At 46.2% G+C, this 17,692-nt stretch overlaps 3 protein-coding genes and 1 pseudogene across 3 annotated transcripts; 1 reads left to right on the top strand and 3 right to left on the bottom strand.

The window, feature by feature from the left end:
• Window positions 1-94: 94 nt before the first annotated feature.
• Window positions 95-5,695, top strand: LOC139641249 (ubiquitin carboxyl-terminal hydrolase 24-like; annotated as a pseudogene).
• A 222-nt stretch (window positions 5,696-5,917) lies between these two features.
• pcsk9 (proprotein convertase subtilisin/kexin type 9) lies at window positions 5,918-10,574 on the bottom strand. The gene is made up of 12 exons (XM_071515575.1): window positions 10,453-10,574; window positions 9,948-10,139; window positions 9,389-9,521; window positions 9,125-9,255; window positions 8,862-9,003; window positions 8,562-8,758; window positions 8,200-8,383; window positions 7,809-7,988; window positions 7,497-7,645; window positions 7,235-7,400; window positions 6,498-6,664; window positions 5,918-6,364 (listed from the first exon to the last, which is right to left on the bottom strand). The coding sequence occupies exons 1-12, from the start codon at window positions 10,534-10,536 to the stop codon at window positions 6,170-6,172; spliced, it is 1,920 nt and encodes a 639-aa protein (XP_071371676.1). The 5' UTR covers window positions 10,537-10,574; the 3' UTR covers window positions 5,918-6,169.
• A 1,426-nt stretch (window positions 10,575-12,000) lies between these two features.
• Window positions 12,001-13,155, bottom strand: bsnd (barttin CLCNK type accessory subunit beta). Its single transcript, XM_071515541.1, has 3 exons — window positions 12,937-13,155; window positions 12,747-12,826; window positions 12,001-12,079 (listed from the first exon to the last, which is right to left on the bottom strand). The coding sequence occupies exons 1-3, from the start codon at window positions 13,111-13,113 to the stop codon at window positions 12,001-12,003; spliced, it is 336 nt and encodes a 111-aa protein (XP_071371642.1). The 5' UTR covers window positions 13,114-13,155.
• Window positions 13,156-13,695: 540 nt separating this feature from the next.
• On the bottom strand, window positions 13,696-16,740 carry LOC139641280 (uncharacterized). Its single transcript, XM_071515582.1, has 3 exons — window positions 16,398-16,740; window positions 15,802-16,104; window positions 13,696-14,610 (listed from the first exon to the last, which is right to left on the bottom strand). Exons 2-3 carry the CDS (start codon window positions 16,065-16,067, stop codon window positions 14,454-14,456), a joined length of 423 nt encoding a protein of 140 aa, XP_071371683.1. The 5' UTR covers window positions 16,068-16,104; window positions 16,398-16,740; the 3' UTR covers window positions 13,696-14,453.
• Between the last annotated feature and the right edge of the window lie 952 nt (window positions 16,741-17,692).

Below are 17,692 nucleotides of genomic sequence, written 5' to 3'. Positions count from 1 at the left end.
CAAAGCATTCCTCAGAGTGGTTTTGACTTAAACAATCCAGGTGGTATAAAACAATCTAATTTTTGGCAACATCTGTCTCTCTGTTTCTCTACAGAACCGGCGGTGGAGTCCAGCCCAGGCTCGGGAGTTCCTTCACCTCCACAGCACTCTGGCCTCATCACTCTGCACTCTGACCTCAGCACACAGCGGACACACAGTGAGACACACATATTCTCTCTCTCTCTCTCTCTCTCTCTCTCTCTCTTCTCTCTCTCTCTCTCTCTCTCTCTCTCTCTCTCTCTCTCTCTCTCTCTCTCTCTCTCTCTCTCTCTCTCTCTCTCTCTCTCTCTCTCTCTCTCTCTCTCTCTCTCTCTCTCTCTCTCCACCCTCTCAGTCTGATTCTTACACTTGTCACCTGTTGTGTTCCTCAGCCCAGGAGTGTTAAAGCTGAGTGTGAGCTGCATCCCGCCCTCCGCCCCTCTCCTCCCCCTCCACGCGGACATCCTGGCCTCACTCTTCACTCCAGAGGGACAGCCCTATCTTCTAGAGGTAACAAACACACCAGCAGCTCCTAGTATTCAGCCAAGTCCTTCTTAAACTTTATCAGCCTGGGACTGAAATTCCAAAGTTTATTCTCGCCCTGACTGTGACCCAGACTAATGAAAAACATCACTTCTGTCATGTATGGATACACCAGAAACAGGTCTACCGTCCATTTGGGGTCATGACCTATGGTTTAAGAAACACATGAAAGGATTTTGTGTATCGTTTTTTGTATCTACCAGGTGATGTTTGCCATGCGCGAGCTGTCAGGCCCCCTGTCCCTCCTGATAGAGATGGTGACCTACTGCTCTTACTGTAACGAGCCCTTCTCCCTGGAAATCCTTCAGTTACTCAAGGTAAGGAAGCTGCAAAAACCACAGAGAAGTAGCTGTCAGAGCTGTCGGACATATTGTCAATGACGAGCATTCTTCAGTTTTGAAATCTTTTGTGTGCTTTTTGCCTCATAGACCCAGCTGGAGACGGCTCCACCTCATGAACTAAAGAACGTTTTCCAGATGCTGCAGGAGCTTCTGGTGAGTGACAGTTGTCAGTGTGTCTCCATCTTTAACCCTCTAGTTAAAGTATATTAGTTCGATCAAAATTATGATCAACTTCATTAACCATTACTTAAATCTTTTCCCTTCAGGTAGTGGAAGATCCCCTGCAAGCCCAGAGACTCAAGTATGCTTTTGAGTCGGAGAAAGGCCTGATTAGGTAGGTCTAGTGCTCTGAACAGTGGAGCAAAAAGGAGAGCAAACAACAGTCTTGCACTACAGATAGCTGCAAAGTCATCTTTTTTTCTTACTGACGCAGTTGGTGGACTGCTGTGCCAGCTTGCACTAAGTGTATTAACTGTGTGTGTAAGAAACTGACCTCCCTCTCCCTTCATCTCTCCCTGCACAGCTTTGATGCACCAGAGCAACAACGTGGACAGCAGTCGCTGCTACCAGTGTGTCAAGTTCTTGGTCACACTGGCCCAGAAGTGAGTTCCTCTCAGTGCCAGAGGTCATGGTTACAGAGGAATAGAAAGTCTCCTAGACATCCTTTTATTTTGACAGGTAAAATAAGGGAAATACAGAATTCTGAATCTTTCAATTTTCCCACCAGGTGTGCTCCAGCCAAGGATTACTTCAAGGATCTGTCTGGTCACTGGAGCTGGGCAGTACAGTGGTTACAGAAAAAGGCAAGCCTATAAAATACCATGGCACTGCATACATGGGACAAACACATTTTACGCACTGTGATTCAAATTCGTTCTAATTAGCCTGGGTAGTCATTGTGTTTTTGCATTATATTTCTTCCCCTCTCAGATGTCAGAACATTACTGGACTCCACAGAGCAACGTCTCCAATGAGACATCCACCAATAAAACCTTCCAGCGCACTATCTCAGCACAGGTACACACCCACACATTAAACACACAAATGCTCGGTGGATGATATCTTTTTCTTTTTCTCTGCTCACTGTAATTTAATGTCACTCTGTCTCTGTGTGTGTGTCTGTGTGTGTGTCTGTGTGTGTGTCTGTGTGTGTGTCTGTGTGTGTGTGTGTGTGTGTGTGTGTGTGTGTGTCCAACTCTGTAGGATACATTGGCGTATGCCACAGCTTTGTTAAATGAGAAGGAACAGTCTGGCAGCAGTAATGGCTCTGATGGCAGCCCAGCAAATGAAAATGCAGACCGCAGCCTCCGACAGGTAAACCCTCAGCCACACCCCCGCTAGCCACTCAGCACAACATGGTTCCACATGACTCGTCGCATTACAGCGCAAAACAGGAACTATAAAAAAAGGGACTATCCCCCACAAAAGGGACATCTTATTGGCTTCAGTCAAATGCTGTAGCGGTGGTTTGTTACCTCCCACGGATGGTGGTAGCTGCAGATTTGAAGTCGTTCTATTCAGTTTTGATTCCTGCTGTGCCTGTCATTAAGCCCACACAGCAGCTAAAATTGACAGACTCATTGTGGCGCATGCATAAATACTGAAGCTAATGGAGTCAGTGGAATCATGAGCGTGTTGTGTAGAGATTACAGTCCCACTGTCACAACCTAGTGCACAGGTATTACTACATTATGACTACATTACTCCGTTCTCATACTAATGCTCTTCTCCGTCTCTCTTCCAGGTTCGGAGTCTCCCATGATGCTTGGCGATTCGAAGAGCGATTTAGAGGATGTAGACCCGTAGTTCCTCCAACCAGCAGGATCCCTCCAATGGAGAGGCGGCACAGCTCTTGGCAGCCAATAGAAAGACTGCACTTCACCTCTGATTGGTCAGGACATTTAGGACTCCATAACAGCCAATCAGAACACGTATTCTCTCGGTCGCTATGGCAATGAAGGAGCTATGAATAAATCATGAATCACTTCCTGCCAGACCAGCCAAGGCGGTAATGGAGCTGGATTATCATTAAGGGGAAGTGGAAACCTTCCATGATAATGGATGACTTCAGTTTATCCTTTTATTCATTCATTCACTCAGAATGACAAAAAGGTAGAGGATGGGGTTGTGTTGTGTTTTAACAATTTTTTTGCTCATATTTGCCAATGTATCTACATAGACATATTCATATTGTAAAGATTTGTTCCATAGATGTAATTTCCAATGTAAGATAATATTTTAAAGTCTCCTGTGCTCTTCTCCACAGCCGTGTAATTGCAAGAGGTGGCGTCACCTACTCTAGAGGAACTTGCATACAGAAGTGTGTGCTCATGTACAGGAACACCTACACACACACACACACAAGCACGCAACACTGTGGGGGGTTTAAGTATGCACTTTATAGTCCAACCCAGTCTATTGTGATGTACAGCAGCACTGGTCAGTTCCTCTAGGGGAGGGGAGGTCCCACCTCCTCACACGTGTCTCCTCTTCCTCTTTTGCTTTTAACACTTAAGATCAAGTTATATTTCCAGTGCCACATATGCAGACGCATGGATGCCCTGATAGCAAGCCACTCAGCCTGTGACTGAATCTTTGACCCTGGTAACCATAGTGTAGCCATGGGAATGCAGTATGCAGGCCCCGTCTTAGAAATAGGCCAGAACCAGCCCTCCGCAAATCTGGAGCGAGGGCCGTGCCATGGTCAGCACTCTCCCTTCCTTCTCTGGCTGACGAGCAGCTCATTGCTGGATTTTACTCTTTGCTTTTTCATTTCTCCGTGTTTAATTTGTTTACTTTGCCGGTTTCCTCTAATCTGGATGAATTGAATTTGGAAAGGAAGTTTAGGGTAAGGGACTCATGCCTTATGCAAGAAAAGCTGCTCTGTGAGCGCACAGATCATTAGTGCCGACTGGAGGGGAGCTCAGGAGCATGTTTTATTTTTGGGTGCCAATGTTATATACACACACACGCACACACACACACACAGAATAAAGCACTATGCTAGAACTTCTGAACGACATGCAAACATATGCATATTCACTCACTCATTCACTCGCTCACAAGAACACACAAAGAACAGGTCCTCCTTGCTTCACTGTTACCTCTGTGCTTTATCAGGTTTGATTTGCCAATGGAGTTTCTTTTTGCTTTGCCTTTGCGTTTTGTCTACCTTTGGAAACACACACAGAGGAGCCTAACCCAAATGTAGCCCGAGATTCACTCAAGAAAAACTCCCATGTAACCATTGGCCTAACCCAATCATCGGGAGACTTGAAGTGCCTTAACCTCCCGATCTCTCCCCTATCCCACTTCTCTGACACTGTATTGTCTTCTCTGAGGAGGGGTCTAAGTCTACTCCCCTATCCCGACTGTAACACTAAATCAGTTTCTCATCTGGTCATTTACAATCTCGCAGTTAGGACTGCAACAGGGCTTCCTCATCCCCATTAGACCCAAAACGATGGGGGAATTTCCTCTGTGTGTTGCGAGCCAAGGACTGTAGGAATGTAACTGTTGGTTGTTATCTGGATTCTGTGTGTATGGGGGAGGGGGGGTACGTTTTTGCCCTATTTAAACAGGGTTTAGCTGGACAGGACAGGGTTTTGGTGATGGTAAAATGCTGCTTCTCTTCACTCAGTGTAGACTAGAGCCGAGATACATTGTAGATTAGATACTGATTTATGCTAACTAGTTTGACGGAAGCCACACTGACACTCAGACAATCGCATTCTATTCATTTGGAATGTTGTTGTGTTGTTGGAACATTGACATCACAGTCTAAAGAGTGCTGTACCTTCCGTATGGCTCTGGTATCAGAAAGAGTCTAAACTAGCTTAGCATATTAGTTCTCAGCTTTAACAGGTCAATGTTTACAGTGTGAGGACCTATTTAGCAATCATGCAAAATGGTTTTTTGGTTGGAGTTAACATGAGATCAATCCACTAAGGCTCCTCTGCATCCTTGTCATATGTTCTCACAGTCTGAGGAGAGGGAAAACACTCTTATTGCCCCCCCACACCACCCAGCCCACTTTCCTCTCTATCTCACTAGACGTGAATGTGACCCTGTGCTCTCTGGCACGTTTGCATGTGTGACAGTGAGCGGTGGTGGAGTTTGTCTTTACTGTACTGTTTGATGGAGGATAAACCAGCCCCTTGTGTTGTTTGCCGTGTAATTCTTCAATTCGCACTTCCTTTCACAAACCTACACCCCTTCTCTGTGGCTGGTTATGCGCTCTCTGATGGAGCTGCATGCAGTCTGTGCCAAGTGACAAATGGCCGTGGCAACATGAGTTGAGTTCAGCCCAGAGTCTCTCCTAAGTTTGCCCCTCTACAGCACCAGAAGTACTTTTTAAAAGACTTCCAAACAATCTTTTCTTTTTATCCTTGGGATGCAGGGAGGGATGGGTAAGTGCGTGGGTAGGGATTGGCATCTATACGGGTTTTTACTGTCATTCAATTTTGAACATTCACTTCTGAAAGTCATGGCAGGATTCTGTAATGCATGTTAAAACCCAGTTTTAATTTGTACATCAGAGTTTGATTATGGGGAAGTTTGATATAAAATAAACTGGAATGCACAACCTTTTGCAAACATTGTTTTTGTGTGTGTTAACAGTATGTGGTCAAGTTGTTCCGTATTTCAATTCAGTTGGCTAGTGCCAGAGAACTATTGTACAAAATATTGTATACTTATATTAGGAAGGTGCACTGCGGGTCCTAATATAAGTCTTCTCTTCTTCTATACTGATTGAAATGGATTTAACAGGTAAAATGAGTAAGTGATCATAGCTTTCACCTGGACTGACCAGGTCAGATTATCAACTGGAAAAAGCACACACTAAGTGTCTATCAGTTAAATACAGCTAGCCTTTGACTTATTATCTTGAACAAAGCACATCTTCATGAAAACATTTTTATTGTAAATGTTCTATAAAGGTACAAAACTATTGGTCACGTTTAAAGATAAAGAACCATGTATGGCATATGTTTCAAAATAGCTTACAAGACAGTGTACATGTGCAAGATGAGGCAACATTCATAAGTCTGAAGCATCAATACAATATGCCTGAAGGAACATATTGTGACCTAATCCTAAAACTGTGAAGCACACCCAAACTGCTTTGCAGAAGTGCTTACAGATGTGAAGGAATGTGAGTGGTTAAGGTGTATTCAGAGGTCTAAAGGGGTTAAGAGGTCAACGACAAAGGTGACGACACCGCACCTGACAACTGGCAATATTCTATTTCCAAGGTCAAGAGCCTATCAGTGAGGAGACGCGGCAGGCTGCTGTGGTTGTCTGATTCGACAGCAGACAGCGATGCCAGCTGCCCCGTCCGTTCCTGTAGCACTGTGGATAAGGCAACTGTTGCCCTTAGCAACTGGCCCCAAGATAGCAGAGCCCCGAGAGACAGCGCTGCAATCTGTCAACGTCCAGCCAGAGGGACAGGACACCTCGACCTGGGAGAGAGGGGTGGGGGGATGATGGAGAGAAGAGCAACCATGTTAAAGGGTAAGGGTCCAAGGGAAAGTGAGACAGCGATCATCATCAAGATACACAGAGTTGCTCTGATGTTCGTATGAAAATACACACCTGCTCATTATCAGCTGATATGTGCTCCAACAGGTGGCATTCCAGAGCCGGAGCCTGGCAGCACACGGCATGTGATGTCACTCCATCTTTCACCATGCAGCGCTTCCTGTCACCATGATGAGGACGCGAGTCAGACAAGACCTCAGCAGCAGACCGAGAACTGCAGCCTGAGGAGAGACAAGTCACATGCTTAGGTGAACATACTGTACTTACAGTATAAACTCTATTAGTGATTCTCAAACAAAGCTCCACGCAAGCACTGACCCAACCTCCAACCTGGAATTATGATGAAGGGCGTCAGTAATATAATGTACAGAAATGTACCATTCTGTAGTACGTCTAATCGAAAATCTCAGATTTTAATTTCCATTTGTATATGCATATGTATTGAAAAGTGTCTTGAAAAGACACTTCCCATCAGAATCCCTGCTCTATATTCAGCACACATACAGTTACAGGTGTTATTTATGCTGGCAGGGAGTACACCTTCTGTGTCTCTTTCCCAGTCTGCAATACCAATTGTCATGGCAACTAGCATGACTGATGAGTGTGCTACCAATCAAGCCAAATCAAAAGCTTGCACTTGTTTTCAGGATGGTTTATCTTTACACTCAACCCTCTAAACTCCACACATCAGAGCAGCGGCCCCAGCTGGACCACTGTCCTCACAGTGTGATGGAGGCAGCAGCAGCATTGTTACATGTGTCACTCATGCTGTTTGTTCTGAGTCTCCTCACCTGTCAGGTGCTGCTGCAGGTTGGCACACTCAGCATCGTGCCCAGGCTGAGGACTGGCATGGACTTGGCACTGCAGTCCGCTCGTAATGCAGCAACGGGCCACAGCATACACCCCTTTACTCCCAGGCCCGTTATGGGCAACACAATCCATCTGCCCACCGTTTTCCTGTAGAACAGAGTGGAAGATTTATCAGCTTCTGTTGTATTCAGACGGTTGACATGAAAACAGATTTTTAGTAATGAAAAGTCTGTTTGAACTCACTATGATGGCCTCTCCCATGCGGACGCCATCAGGGGCGTAGCTGCTACAACCCATCATCTCCTCACCTTGACGACAGCGAATGGCGGCCCTGTCAGAGGTCATGACCCCTGACCTCTCAGACCACACTGACCGACACAGAAGCTCCCCATCTACACACACACACACACACATACACACAAACATAATAATACTGACCCAAATGGTCATACAGGGCAAATTGCACACAAACGCACACACGCATGCTGTGCTTTTGTGTGTGTGTGTGTGTGTGTGGGGGGGGGGGGGGGGGGGGGGGGTAAGTGAGTCACTAACCTGTGTTATTGGCTGCTGTAGCAGGCGGCATGGCTGCCACCAGGTTTGGGGTGGAGAGACGGTGTGTTTCAGGCAGAGAGAGGAGGTTGATTGTGTTGCTGACGGAGTAACACAGCATCTTCTGCAGGACCTGCACTGATGAAGCATTAGGACTAGAGGACAGGATCACTGCTGCTATACCTACACACAAACACACAAAAATACAAGCCACGTTATAGTGCAGTCACAGAAACACATAATCTTGTAACAAATTAAAATGATAGATTATTTTATTGTCAGGTGCTCGTGTTTTTTCTTTGTTTTAGCTGGGGTTTTTTATTGTTTTGAGGGAGTGTGTTGTTATGTCTGTCCTCATATGTGTGTGTGTGTGTGTGTATGTTCGTGCATATACCAGCAGCATGGGCAGCAGCCTGGGAGGTTCCACTGCGGGAGGTGAAACAGGTGCTGCAGTCGCTACTGGCACTAACGATGTCATCACCCGGGGCAAACAGATCGACACAGCGGCCGAAGTTGGTGCCACCTGCTCCTAACGACATGGGCTGGTCCGCTGAGTTCACAGCTCCCACTGTGATGACCTACACACACACACAAGAGGGCAGTTAAGGTAAGGGCTGTGATTAGGTGGTCCTGTGTATGTGTGTGTATGTGAATGGATTCATGGTACCATAAGGTGCTTTGGATAACAGCAGCTACAAATTGGTCAAATAGAGTGTCTGTGTGTGTGTGTGTGTGTGTGTGTGTGTGTGTGTGCACCTCAGGCTCTGAAGCAGGCGAGTAGCGGCAAGCGTCGTCTCTGAAGTTCCCCGCAGCAGCGATGACCACGGCTCCGTTAGCCACCATGTCCCGGGAGGCGGTGTTTAACGAGCGGCTGAAGCCACCAATGAAAGGCAGCAGCACAACCACTGTGCCCACTGGACGGGCCAGCATAGAGGCTCGGATATACTCCATACCTGAGCGGGAGAGGAGAGGGATGTTCAGAGACGGGATGGAGAGATTGACAGAGAAAAAAGATGGTGATAACTGGTAAGAGATGCCATTTTGAGGGAGTATTACCTGCCAGAGCTCCTGAAACTGTCCCCTTCCCCTGACAGTTGAGCACACGCACCAGGTTAACACTGGCGCCCCTAGCAACGCCAGAGTCCCACCCACTCACAACCCCAGCCATGTGTGTGCCGTGACTGTCACACTGACTGGCCTGTAGAGGAGAGAAAGTTATATATAACAGTGAGGGAACTGAGTACCACAGTGAAGTACACCCCACTGGGGAATAATCATATGATTGTGTGTGTGTGTGTGTGTGTTTGTGTGTGTGTAACCTGTCTGTGAACTCTGACTCCATCCTCCTCGGGCACGTTGTTGAAGTCGGTGATGACGCGGCCTTCGATCTCTCTGTGAGAGCTCTGCACACTGCCATCCATCAGATACACCTCCGCCATCGCCCCATCACCTAGAGAGGACGGAAGGTGTGTGTGGACACAGAATGTAATTACTCTGTGTGTGTGTGTGTGTGTGTGTGTGTGTGTGTGTGTGTGTGTGTGTGTGTGAGAGAGGGAGAAAGGGAGGGAGAGAGAGAGACTCACTGGGAGGCCTGTATTTGTCTGTGTCAGAAGTGGCAATGTGAGGCTGCAGTAACCTCTGGAGGTTCCATGGGACGCTCTGAGCAAAGATGGACGAGTCCTCCTCTATGTAATCCACACGAGGCAGCTTCACCGCCTGGCAGGAACACAATCAAACTTAGGTGATAGGCACCTTCATACTTTCTTGGTTCTAAAGCAAAAAAAAAAAATCCATTGTATCAAATAGTATTGGCTCATGGGCAGGGATGTAGTGGAGGGTGAACCTGTATACCTGCATAATAGAATTCATTCACCTTTAACCTGATATAACGTCCTAGTACAGATCACAATAAGTAGAGTCAATTTGATGTAACTTGAAAGAAGATGTGTTCTTTTAAGAGAAAAGGGGCATAAATAAAAGCATAAATAAATTATTTTTGTCTATATTGGTAGTTGTTTGCCTTATGATTATTTACCACCACATCACCACTCATGGGTAAAAGGGTGAAGGGGTCAGGTAGCCTGTGATCTGTTATTGAGCAGCACAGCAGTATGCACACAGGAGCTGGAGGTCAGGTGTTACCAGGTGGAGGACATCACTGCTCATCTTGACCAGGAAGCCGTGGAAGGCTCCAGCGTAGGTCTGCAGGATCTCCAGCAGGTATCCTCTCCTGGCTGCCTTGGCCTGCAGCCTCCTGATGGTCCGCTGGACGTGGGACTCATGGCTCCCCGGGCGCAGAATTACCAGATACTGACCGGGCATACGCCATGCTGCCTGGAGCACAGGACACACAACACACAGATGGCACTGTCCATATGCACAGAATGAAAACTGAGAGTGGGGTTTATTTTGCCCAAATGCTTGATGCACTGGAAAATAGCAAGAAGTGTATAATCAGTACCCCCCTCTCCTCCCTGCCATAAATAGCAGCAGATAATGGTGTGAAATCTGCAGTGTATTTATCCTCTATGACTTTTCACATTAATGAAATGATGCATGCACCAAAAGACTTAAAACTTGTCAAATTATCAAGTACAGGTAAACACAGGCAGTAATAGCTACATAGGGGATGCACCGTATTTATTACCTTGTTGCACCTGAGGAACTCAGCGGCGGGCTCGGTTCCGGATTCGGGTTGAGTCCCGTCCTGGCGGATCAGATCCAGTATCATCTCGTCCTCTTCAGAATAGTCCTGCGCGCTCACGGTCATGAATACGCACAAACAGAGTGCCCATCCAACCCGGTCGAAGGTGCGACGCATTCTTGAGACCAGTCTTGGATTTTTTCCAGTAAAAATGAACAGGATAACTATGAAATGACACAAATTCACTAATATGACTTTTTATTTCATGAGACTCTCACATTTGCTCAGGGGTTTTGCTCTCTCCGTCAGCCGCGCGTCTTGTGTTCAGTACAATATGATGACGCCTCCAGCGCGTGAAAATCTATTCTGATTTTGGGGGAAAAAATCTAACAATTGATTCTTATAATTGAAGGCGGGGACTGGTGACGTCTCAGCGGCTCACGCCACCGCTTTTGTATCGAATGATTCTCCTCCGTTAAAAACACCTCTGACTGTGACTGTGGCGGAGTCATGTTTCATGCTTGAGGGGGGGCAGAATAAATTTAACCGCACTTTAATTCCAACTTTACTGGATGTTGATGCCACTACACTAGTTCCTCTGAGTTCAATTTGATCTAATTAATGCTGTTCTTAAAATGTGCAGTAAATACGAGCCATATAGGCATGCATCTAAGTAGCAAATTTAGATAACTTAGGAATACTTAGGTTAGACTATTCCTGAACTGATGCTGTGTGTAGAAACCGTAAGGCTGATGAGGGCTAGATAATATTTTGTAATTTGTAGTGTCTTTCACTACAAAATCATTCAGTTGTAATAGTTGCGGTGTTGAGATGCGCTCAGAGGAGCTGCGCGCGTCTGGAACGCAAAGTCCCCTCTCTCTCTCTCTCTCTCTCTCTCTCTCTCTCTCTCTCTCTCTCTCTCTCTCTCTCTCTCTCTCTCTCTCTCTCTCTCTCTCTCTCTCTCTCTCTCACAAATTAAATTAAAGAGTAAAGAGTTTTACTGGCATGGTTCAACATCAGCAAACATTGCCAAAGTATGAAACAAAACAAATGACAATGAACATCAACAGCCAAGTGATGATTTTTAAATTTTGCTGCAGTGACACACATTTAGGTATTTCACCAAGCAAATATGGTATTTTTTTCTGTATTTGATTTTGATTCAAATTCCTCATACACACTAGTTATTTTGGGGAAGAATGCATTATATGTTTTATTATATATTTATGTATTATTCTCTCTCTCTCTCTCTCTCTCAAATAGTGCCATCTCCTGGAACTACCATGCCATACATAGGAAACTTTATTTAGCATTTCACATTGACACAACCTGTTGAGACAGACTTGTAATATTGCACTATAGTGTGAAAATCCATTTTCAAACAGCATCATGATTGAGTGAAGCTGAGATTCTGGTAAAGAGTCATAAAAACGTATTAAAGAGAAGATCTGTCCTGAGTGCAGAGTGATGCTCTGGAGTCTTTCAATGGGACAGAGAGGTCCTCCAGCTTCCCATGGTGCCTCTGTGGCGGGGAGCCCCTCCCTCAGCAGATCAGACCAGGTGCAGTGTGGGACAGCTGTGACAGTGAGTGGTCAGGGCCTCAGGGAGACCAGGCAGAGCCTCAGCATGACTGCAGAATTTGGAAAAGAGGAGACAGCAATAGAAAGTCTAGTCACAACTTTTAATCCCTTTTTTTAAGCTTGTGTTTACCCAAGGACAGGTTTTGCTGAGCGTTGCATTCTCTTATCTGGCTGTTCCCTGCTGCACATTCATATAATTACAAACATTCACATGCGGGAGCTGCCCAGCAGAACCACTGTTTTCAACTGTTGGCCACTAAGCTAACTGAGGGTTAAGTACCTTAATCAAGGGCACATTAATGGTAGTTGTTCAGGGAGAGGAGAGCGTTACTCATTCACTTTCTCCACCCGTATATTCCCAGCTGGTCCGGATTTTCTAACCAACGGCTTTCCAGTCATATGGCCACTTCTCCAACCTTGCTCCTTTCCTCTGCTCTACTTTTCCCTGTCCTCACCACTCTCCATTACCTCCCTTCTCTGCTGCTACCGCTGCTCCATCACATCATCATTCATTTCCCCCTACAGATAATAGCATTAGTATCTGCAGTTTATTAGTGCAGTCTCCGTCCCACCGCTGAACCATATTACGCTGCTGCAGTCTCCATGTTCGCCTCCTGAGCTACACAGACAGACCACAGGGAATCATTAAGGCCTGAGCACTCACTGCCGATGGGGTATTAGGGCAGAGTGTGTGTGTGTGTGTGTGTTTGATAGTACCTTTGATGTTTTGCTTCAGCTGAAATATACAGGCAGTCCTCCAGCCTTTTCTCCTCTTGAATCTGAGGGGCCAACATGACCTAAAAAACAAAAACACACACTCACACACTCCCTTAGCAGTTGCATTTCTACCTAATATCACATTTAATTTCCTATCTCTTTCTCTCCAACACACACAGCGTTCATCTACCTTGGGATAGCACTGGCAGAGGCTCCATACAGTCCCGATAGCCACCATGGTGACACCCAGGACACACACAGTGCCGTAGACATGCGGTCGCTCCTGAACCATGATGAAGAGGCCAACTGCTGCCACACACAGCCCCGCCGCTATCAGTCCATAGCGATACGGCTTCCCCTCTACCATCGCCGCAACCAGCTACCCTTTAGACTTAGCACTATCCCTATAAGTCCCTATCTGTGCACACTGGACAAGCTTGGCTCTAATGTGAAAATGTCTCGATACTGAACTGTCTGTCTGTCTCAAGCTTCATTAGTCGTATGGTGTGTGGAGACTTTGTGTTGTTCTGTGTCGGGGTTTGAAGGTGAAGGTGGAGAAAAGCAGGTTAGGGTTCCACTCTGCTGCCTATTATAGCCTGCAGACAGCCTGGGTGGGTCCCGTCTAAAATTGCAGGTGTGTGTGTGTGCGTGTGTGTGTGTATGTGTGTGTACACCTAATAGGTCACCTTGCCTCAAGCTGCTGGCAAAAAGGAGGCCCCTTGCTCAGCTGCTGGACCTCTCTTCTTCTGTCCCCTCTCTTTTTCTCTCTCTCTCTCCTGAACTCGTCGTTCTACAGTATCTGCATATGCTGCTTTTAGCACTGTGAAGTGTTTGGTTAGGAGGCTACTTTCAGATAAGTAAACATTTTTCTTCTCCGGCTTTCAGGGGTTTCCTTTTCAAATAAGCAATCCATCATTTCTAAGTGCAACACCACCCACAGGGAGCTTGGTAGCTATTCATTAACTCAACTTTATAGTAACATCACAACATAACGTGGACACTGGACGTTCTTTCAAACACTGGATACAAACCTGGTAGAATAACATTGTACTGTTAACATTCTGCTGTCAACATTTAAGGCACATTGCTTTGGAATAAGCTGTCAAATCTTGTGCAAAGTTATAACTGGAAAGAGTGCAGACACAAAGAGACAGATTGTATAGCTGGGTGTGAGGACAGTTCTTAACATGTGTAAAGAAAGGTGCTGTGTAGCCACAGTAGTAGGTCACATAGACAGATTCCAGTGGGCCACTAAAGCCCTTTGATTAGCTCCATCCTAACTTCATGTCTGCAACACTGTACATTTTGGGCTTGCAGCCAATCTGCTGACATTAATCCCGTAACTCAGTGGTAAACGTTACATAATTCTGGTCTCAAGAAAGGATCGGGCCCTCAGTATAGAGAGTGAAGCAAAGTTGTGGTTCTCATTTCTGCCCCCGCTTCCACAACCAATCATAACACACAGTTACTAGACACCAAGGCCACACTGGGATTCAGTCTGTGTTAGTCGTCAGTGTGTATCCAGCAGCGGTCTCCTTCTGCTCCGTAATGTCTGTCTGGGTGCAGGGTGGCTGTCTTAAGGCACAGAGCAGGCCTTTACAGCGAGTTCACCGTCAGCAAGGTGGGATTCCTGCAAGGCTCTCGCTAAAGACCCGAAGACAAAAGGCACTGACGTAGGGCGAAGGTGTTCCCCTCCAGAGTGAGAGGTCATGGCTGCGGGGCATGTTCCTGGCTCTTCATTACTGTATCGTAGGACGGAGGAGGCTCCATGTCCCAGGGAGGTGGGGTGGATGGGAGGGAGGGTTCAGGCTCCGGTCTGCTTACAGAGTCCGCTGACATCTCTCTCCGAATCCGGTCCAACCTCCTGAAGAGAGAAAGTAAGACAGACAGTGGAATGTGTGTGTGTGTGTGATGAGTTAGCTTTGTCTGTCTGATAGGAAATGCCCATTTATTTCCATATTACTGCTATATGATGTAACAACCATGTCCCCATCAGACATGCAGCCATCCCCTCTAAATCACTCAAGCACAATTTTAATTTAATTAATTAATTAATTAAAAAAAATAGAATTTTAATTTGTAGTCTGCTTGATTTAAGATTTAAAGTAAAATCTATGGCACATTCATTGTCTATATCTCACTTAAAAAGACAGTTTAGAAACACTGACTGTGAGTCAGTATGGGGCTCTCTCAGGTCAGTGTCTGGTGGTAGAAAAAGCCTTGATGATGGAAACTGTGTTCCTGGCTTCTCTCTTCCTCTGGGCTGGACAATGAGCAGAGCACGTCTTGTTTAAATTCACAGGCCATCATAGATTACCTCAGACAACGCCAGGGGAGTCTGTCAGCCACATTGTGTGCAGTTGTGTGGCTGCATGTGTGCCTTCTGTTTTCTCCGTGACCTACTTCTATAATCAGTCCATAATCAGAACATCTATTGCTTTCCAATTCTCTGTGTCACAAAGTCGGTGTTTTCCAGTTCCTAATGCATTGCACTGCTCTTTGTCAGACTAGTCGCTATAACTAATGTGTGATAATGTGTCCAAGAGACCTATGAAAAACAACAAAACTATTTGTCAGTTCATCTGTCTAAAGGGTGGACTGAATTCCGATGGGAAAAGACTCTGTGTGTGTGTGTGTGTGTGTGTGTGTGTGTGTGTGTGTGTGTGTGTGTGTGTGTGTGTGTGTGTATGTGTGTGTGTGTGTAATATACATGTGCATATGTTGAAAAGCAGATAGGAGGCCAGAAAGCTTCTGAGCTTCTGATGTTAAAGATAGTAGGGTTTGGTGCTCTATGGAAAGAAAGAGTCTTCTAGTCAAGAAGAGATCCAAGGCGCTCCAAAATAGCTTAAAAAAAACCTTTATTCTGTTTGGCTATTCATTATGAGAAGTTTAAAGCAAACTTCTTTGCCCTGGTGAAGGCCATGGGGCCCGTTGGGCAGTTTTTAACCAAACAGAATAAAGGCATTTTAACCTTTTTTGTAGCACCTTGGATCTCTGTTTCCTCACACATGTGCATTTGCTGCATATGTGCACGTGTCCTTCTGTGCATGTGTACCTTTGTATGGCCAGGGCCTGGTGTGGGCTGAAGCGTGTGCCTGTACGGGGGTGCAGGAGGAAGTGACCGGGCACCGCCACCTGGAGATTTTTCATGGCCACGCAGAGCCCAGTGACAACCAGCCCCGCGCCCCCCAGGCCCAGAAACAGCCCAAGTTCAAACAGTGGGATTGTGTGGTGAGTCAGGCCCGTGCACAGAGCCAGGATCACCCCCACAGTCATCAGCACCAGGCCCAGACACAGCAGTATGCCCTGGGGGAACGGCATCTCTGGAGCCCCGCTAGGCTGCACCTCCACAGCCAGTCTGCAAGAGAGAGAGATACAAGATCCAAGACTTCAACTCGAACTGATAGTGTGTGTGTGAGGCTGAGTGATAAAGCGCGCGCGCGTGCGCGAGAGAGAGAGAGAGACAGAGAGAGAGACCCACATCCCTGCATTACTTGACACAAGCGAGCAGACGCCAAAAAGGAAGTGAGTAATGTGGGGAAATAATACGGACACTATGCATTCCGGGAAGATAAACCACCTCTGCGTGCGTGCGTGCGTGCGTGCTTATGTGTGTGTGTGTTTGACGATATAAACATCGATCCACTCTACCTGCTAGAAAGTCGCGCTACAGCGGGGAGCTGTTCAGCAGTTGCGTATCAGGATTGAAAGGTTGTTGTTATCAACCAAGTGTCTTCTCTTCTTCTTCAGTTTTCACTTCCCTCAGGATGCCCATATGGCGTCCGAGCCCTAGAAAAGTCTGGGGGAAAATGCCCCCTCCACTTCAGTCCGTATCCTACAATCCTCCAGCCTTATCAAAGTAGACCGCGCCCGTGTCATTTGGTCTTCTGCCGCTCGCTTTTTTCTTTCTGCTGAAGCATATCCGGTTTGGAATGATTATGGCTTTGAAAAGCACTAGGATATGAGTTGATCTCGCTATGTGGGCTGGGCACGCTCTGGTCTTCATCTGGCTCCAGCAGCCCCGTACTGCGCGAGGAAGTCTTTTTACGAGGAAGGGATTTCAGTGACGAGGAATAAAGGGCAGGGCGGGCGCAAGGTCTGAACAATGTCAGTCTCCCTCTGTTTGGGCATGCTGTTTGCAGAAAGAGAGAATTATAGCCCGTTTCAGCTGGACTGGTGCCTGGCCGTGACTCTGCTGGGGGCGGAGCGGGGTCACTTCTTACACACGGGTACTTTGAAATGAGCTTGTACTAGGTCGGCTTGTAGAAAAAGTCTAATTGGAAATGACTGGTGTTAAGTGTAGTTGTATGTGTTATGATGATAAATCAGCTGGAGAGGTGGCTCATTAGCACACAAACGTGCGTCTCCACGTGCAAGTTACGCGCGCGCTGCAGTCATCACAAATCAAACTGTTATCGTAGCCTGCTTTTGTTTTGCTTTGCGGTTTCTTTCCTAAAACCATTAGGCTAGTTTAATGGCAAAAAAAAAAATCTTTCAAATCTGTCATAAGGAATTTTCATGCCAGTTGTCAATGTGTAATAGTGGGTGTTGCCAATTTTGGAAATGTTGGTTTTCATCTCGCCTCTTTTTAAATCTCTTTGCGTCATTATTTGCGTCATATTATTTCATATAAAATGAATCAAAATAAGAGCTTTGTTTGTTGCAGAAAGCACTCGTTATTTATTAATGAAGTGCACTGAGCAGTGCAGTGATTTTCTCCCACTTAATCTCAATGCCATTCCCATTACACTATTCCATTGTAGCAATAAACTAAAGCCTTTGATTCGTAGATCAGATGGACCCAAGTTTAGGAATGTGAATATGAAGCCTTCATGATTGACATAGTGTAGCCATTCAATTTCCTGTGTCCCTTAGTAGCTCTTGCTGATTGCAGAGACCACCAAGAGTCAGCAGTATCCTTCATCATTGTTTTATTAAATAAAGTT

This window comes from Centroberyx affinis, unplaced genomic scaffold (genome assembly GCF_046629955.1).
Source record: "Centroberyx affinis isolate AG114_WGS23_722 - 3 ecotype Tasmania unplaced genomic scaffold, CSIRO-AGI_Caff_v1 ptg000359l_1, whole genome shotgun sequence".
Lineage (NCBI taxonomy): Eukaryota > Metazoa > Chordata > Actinopteri > Beryciformes > Berycidae > Centroberyx > Centroberyx affinis.
The sequence above is the reverse complement of the archived record's forward strand: the minus strand, read 5'-3'. Positions and strand labels throughout refer to the sequence as shown.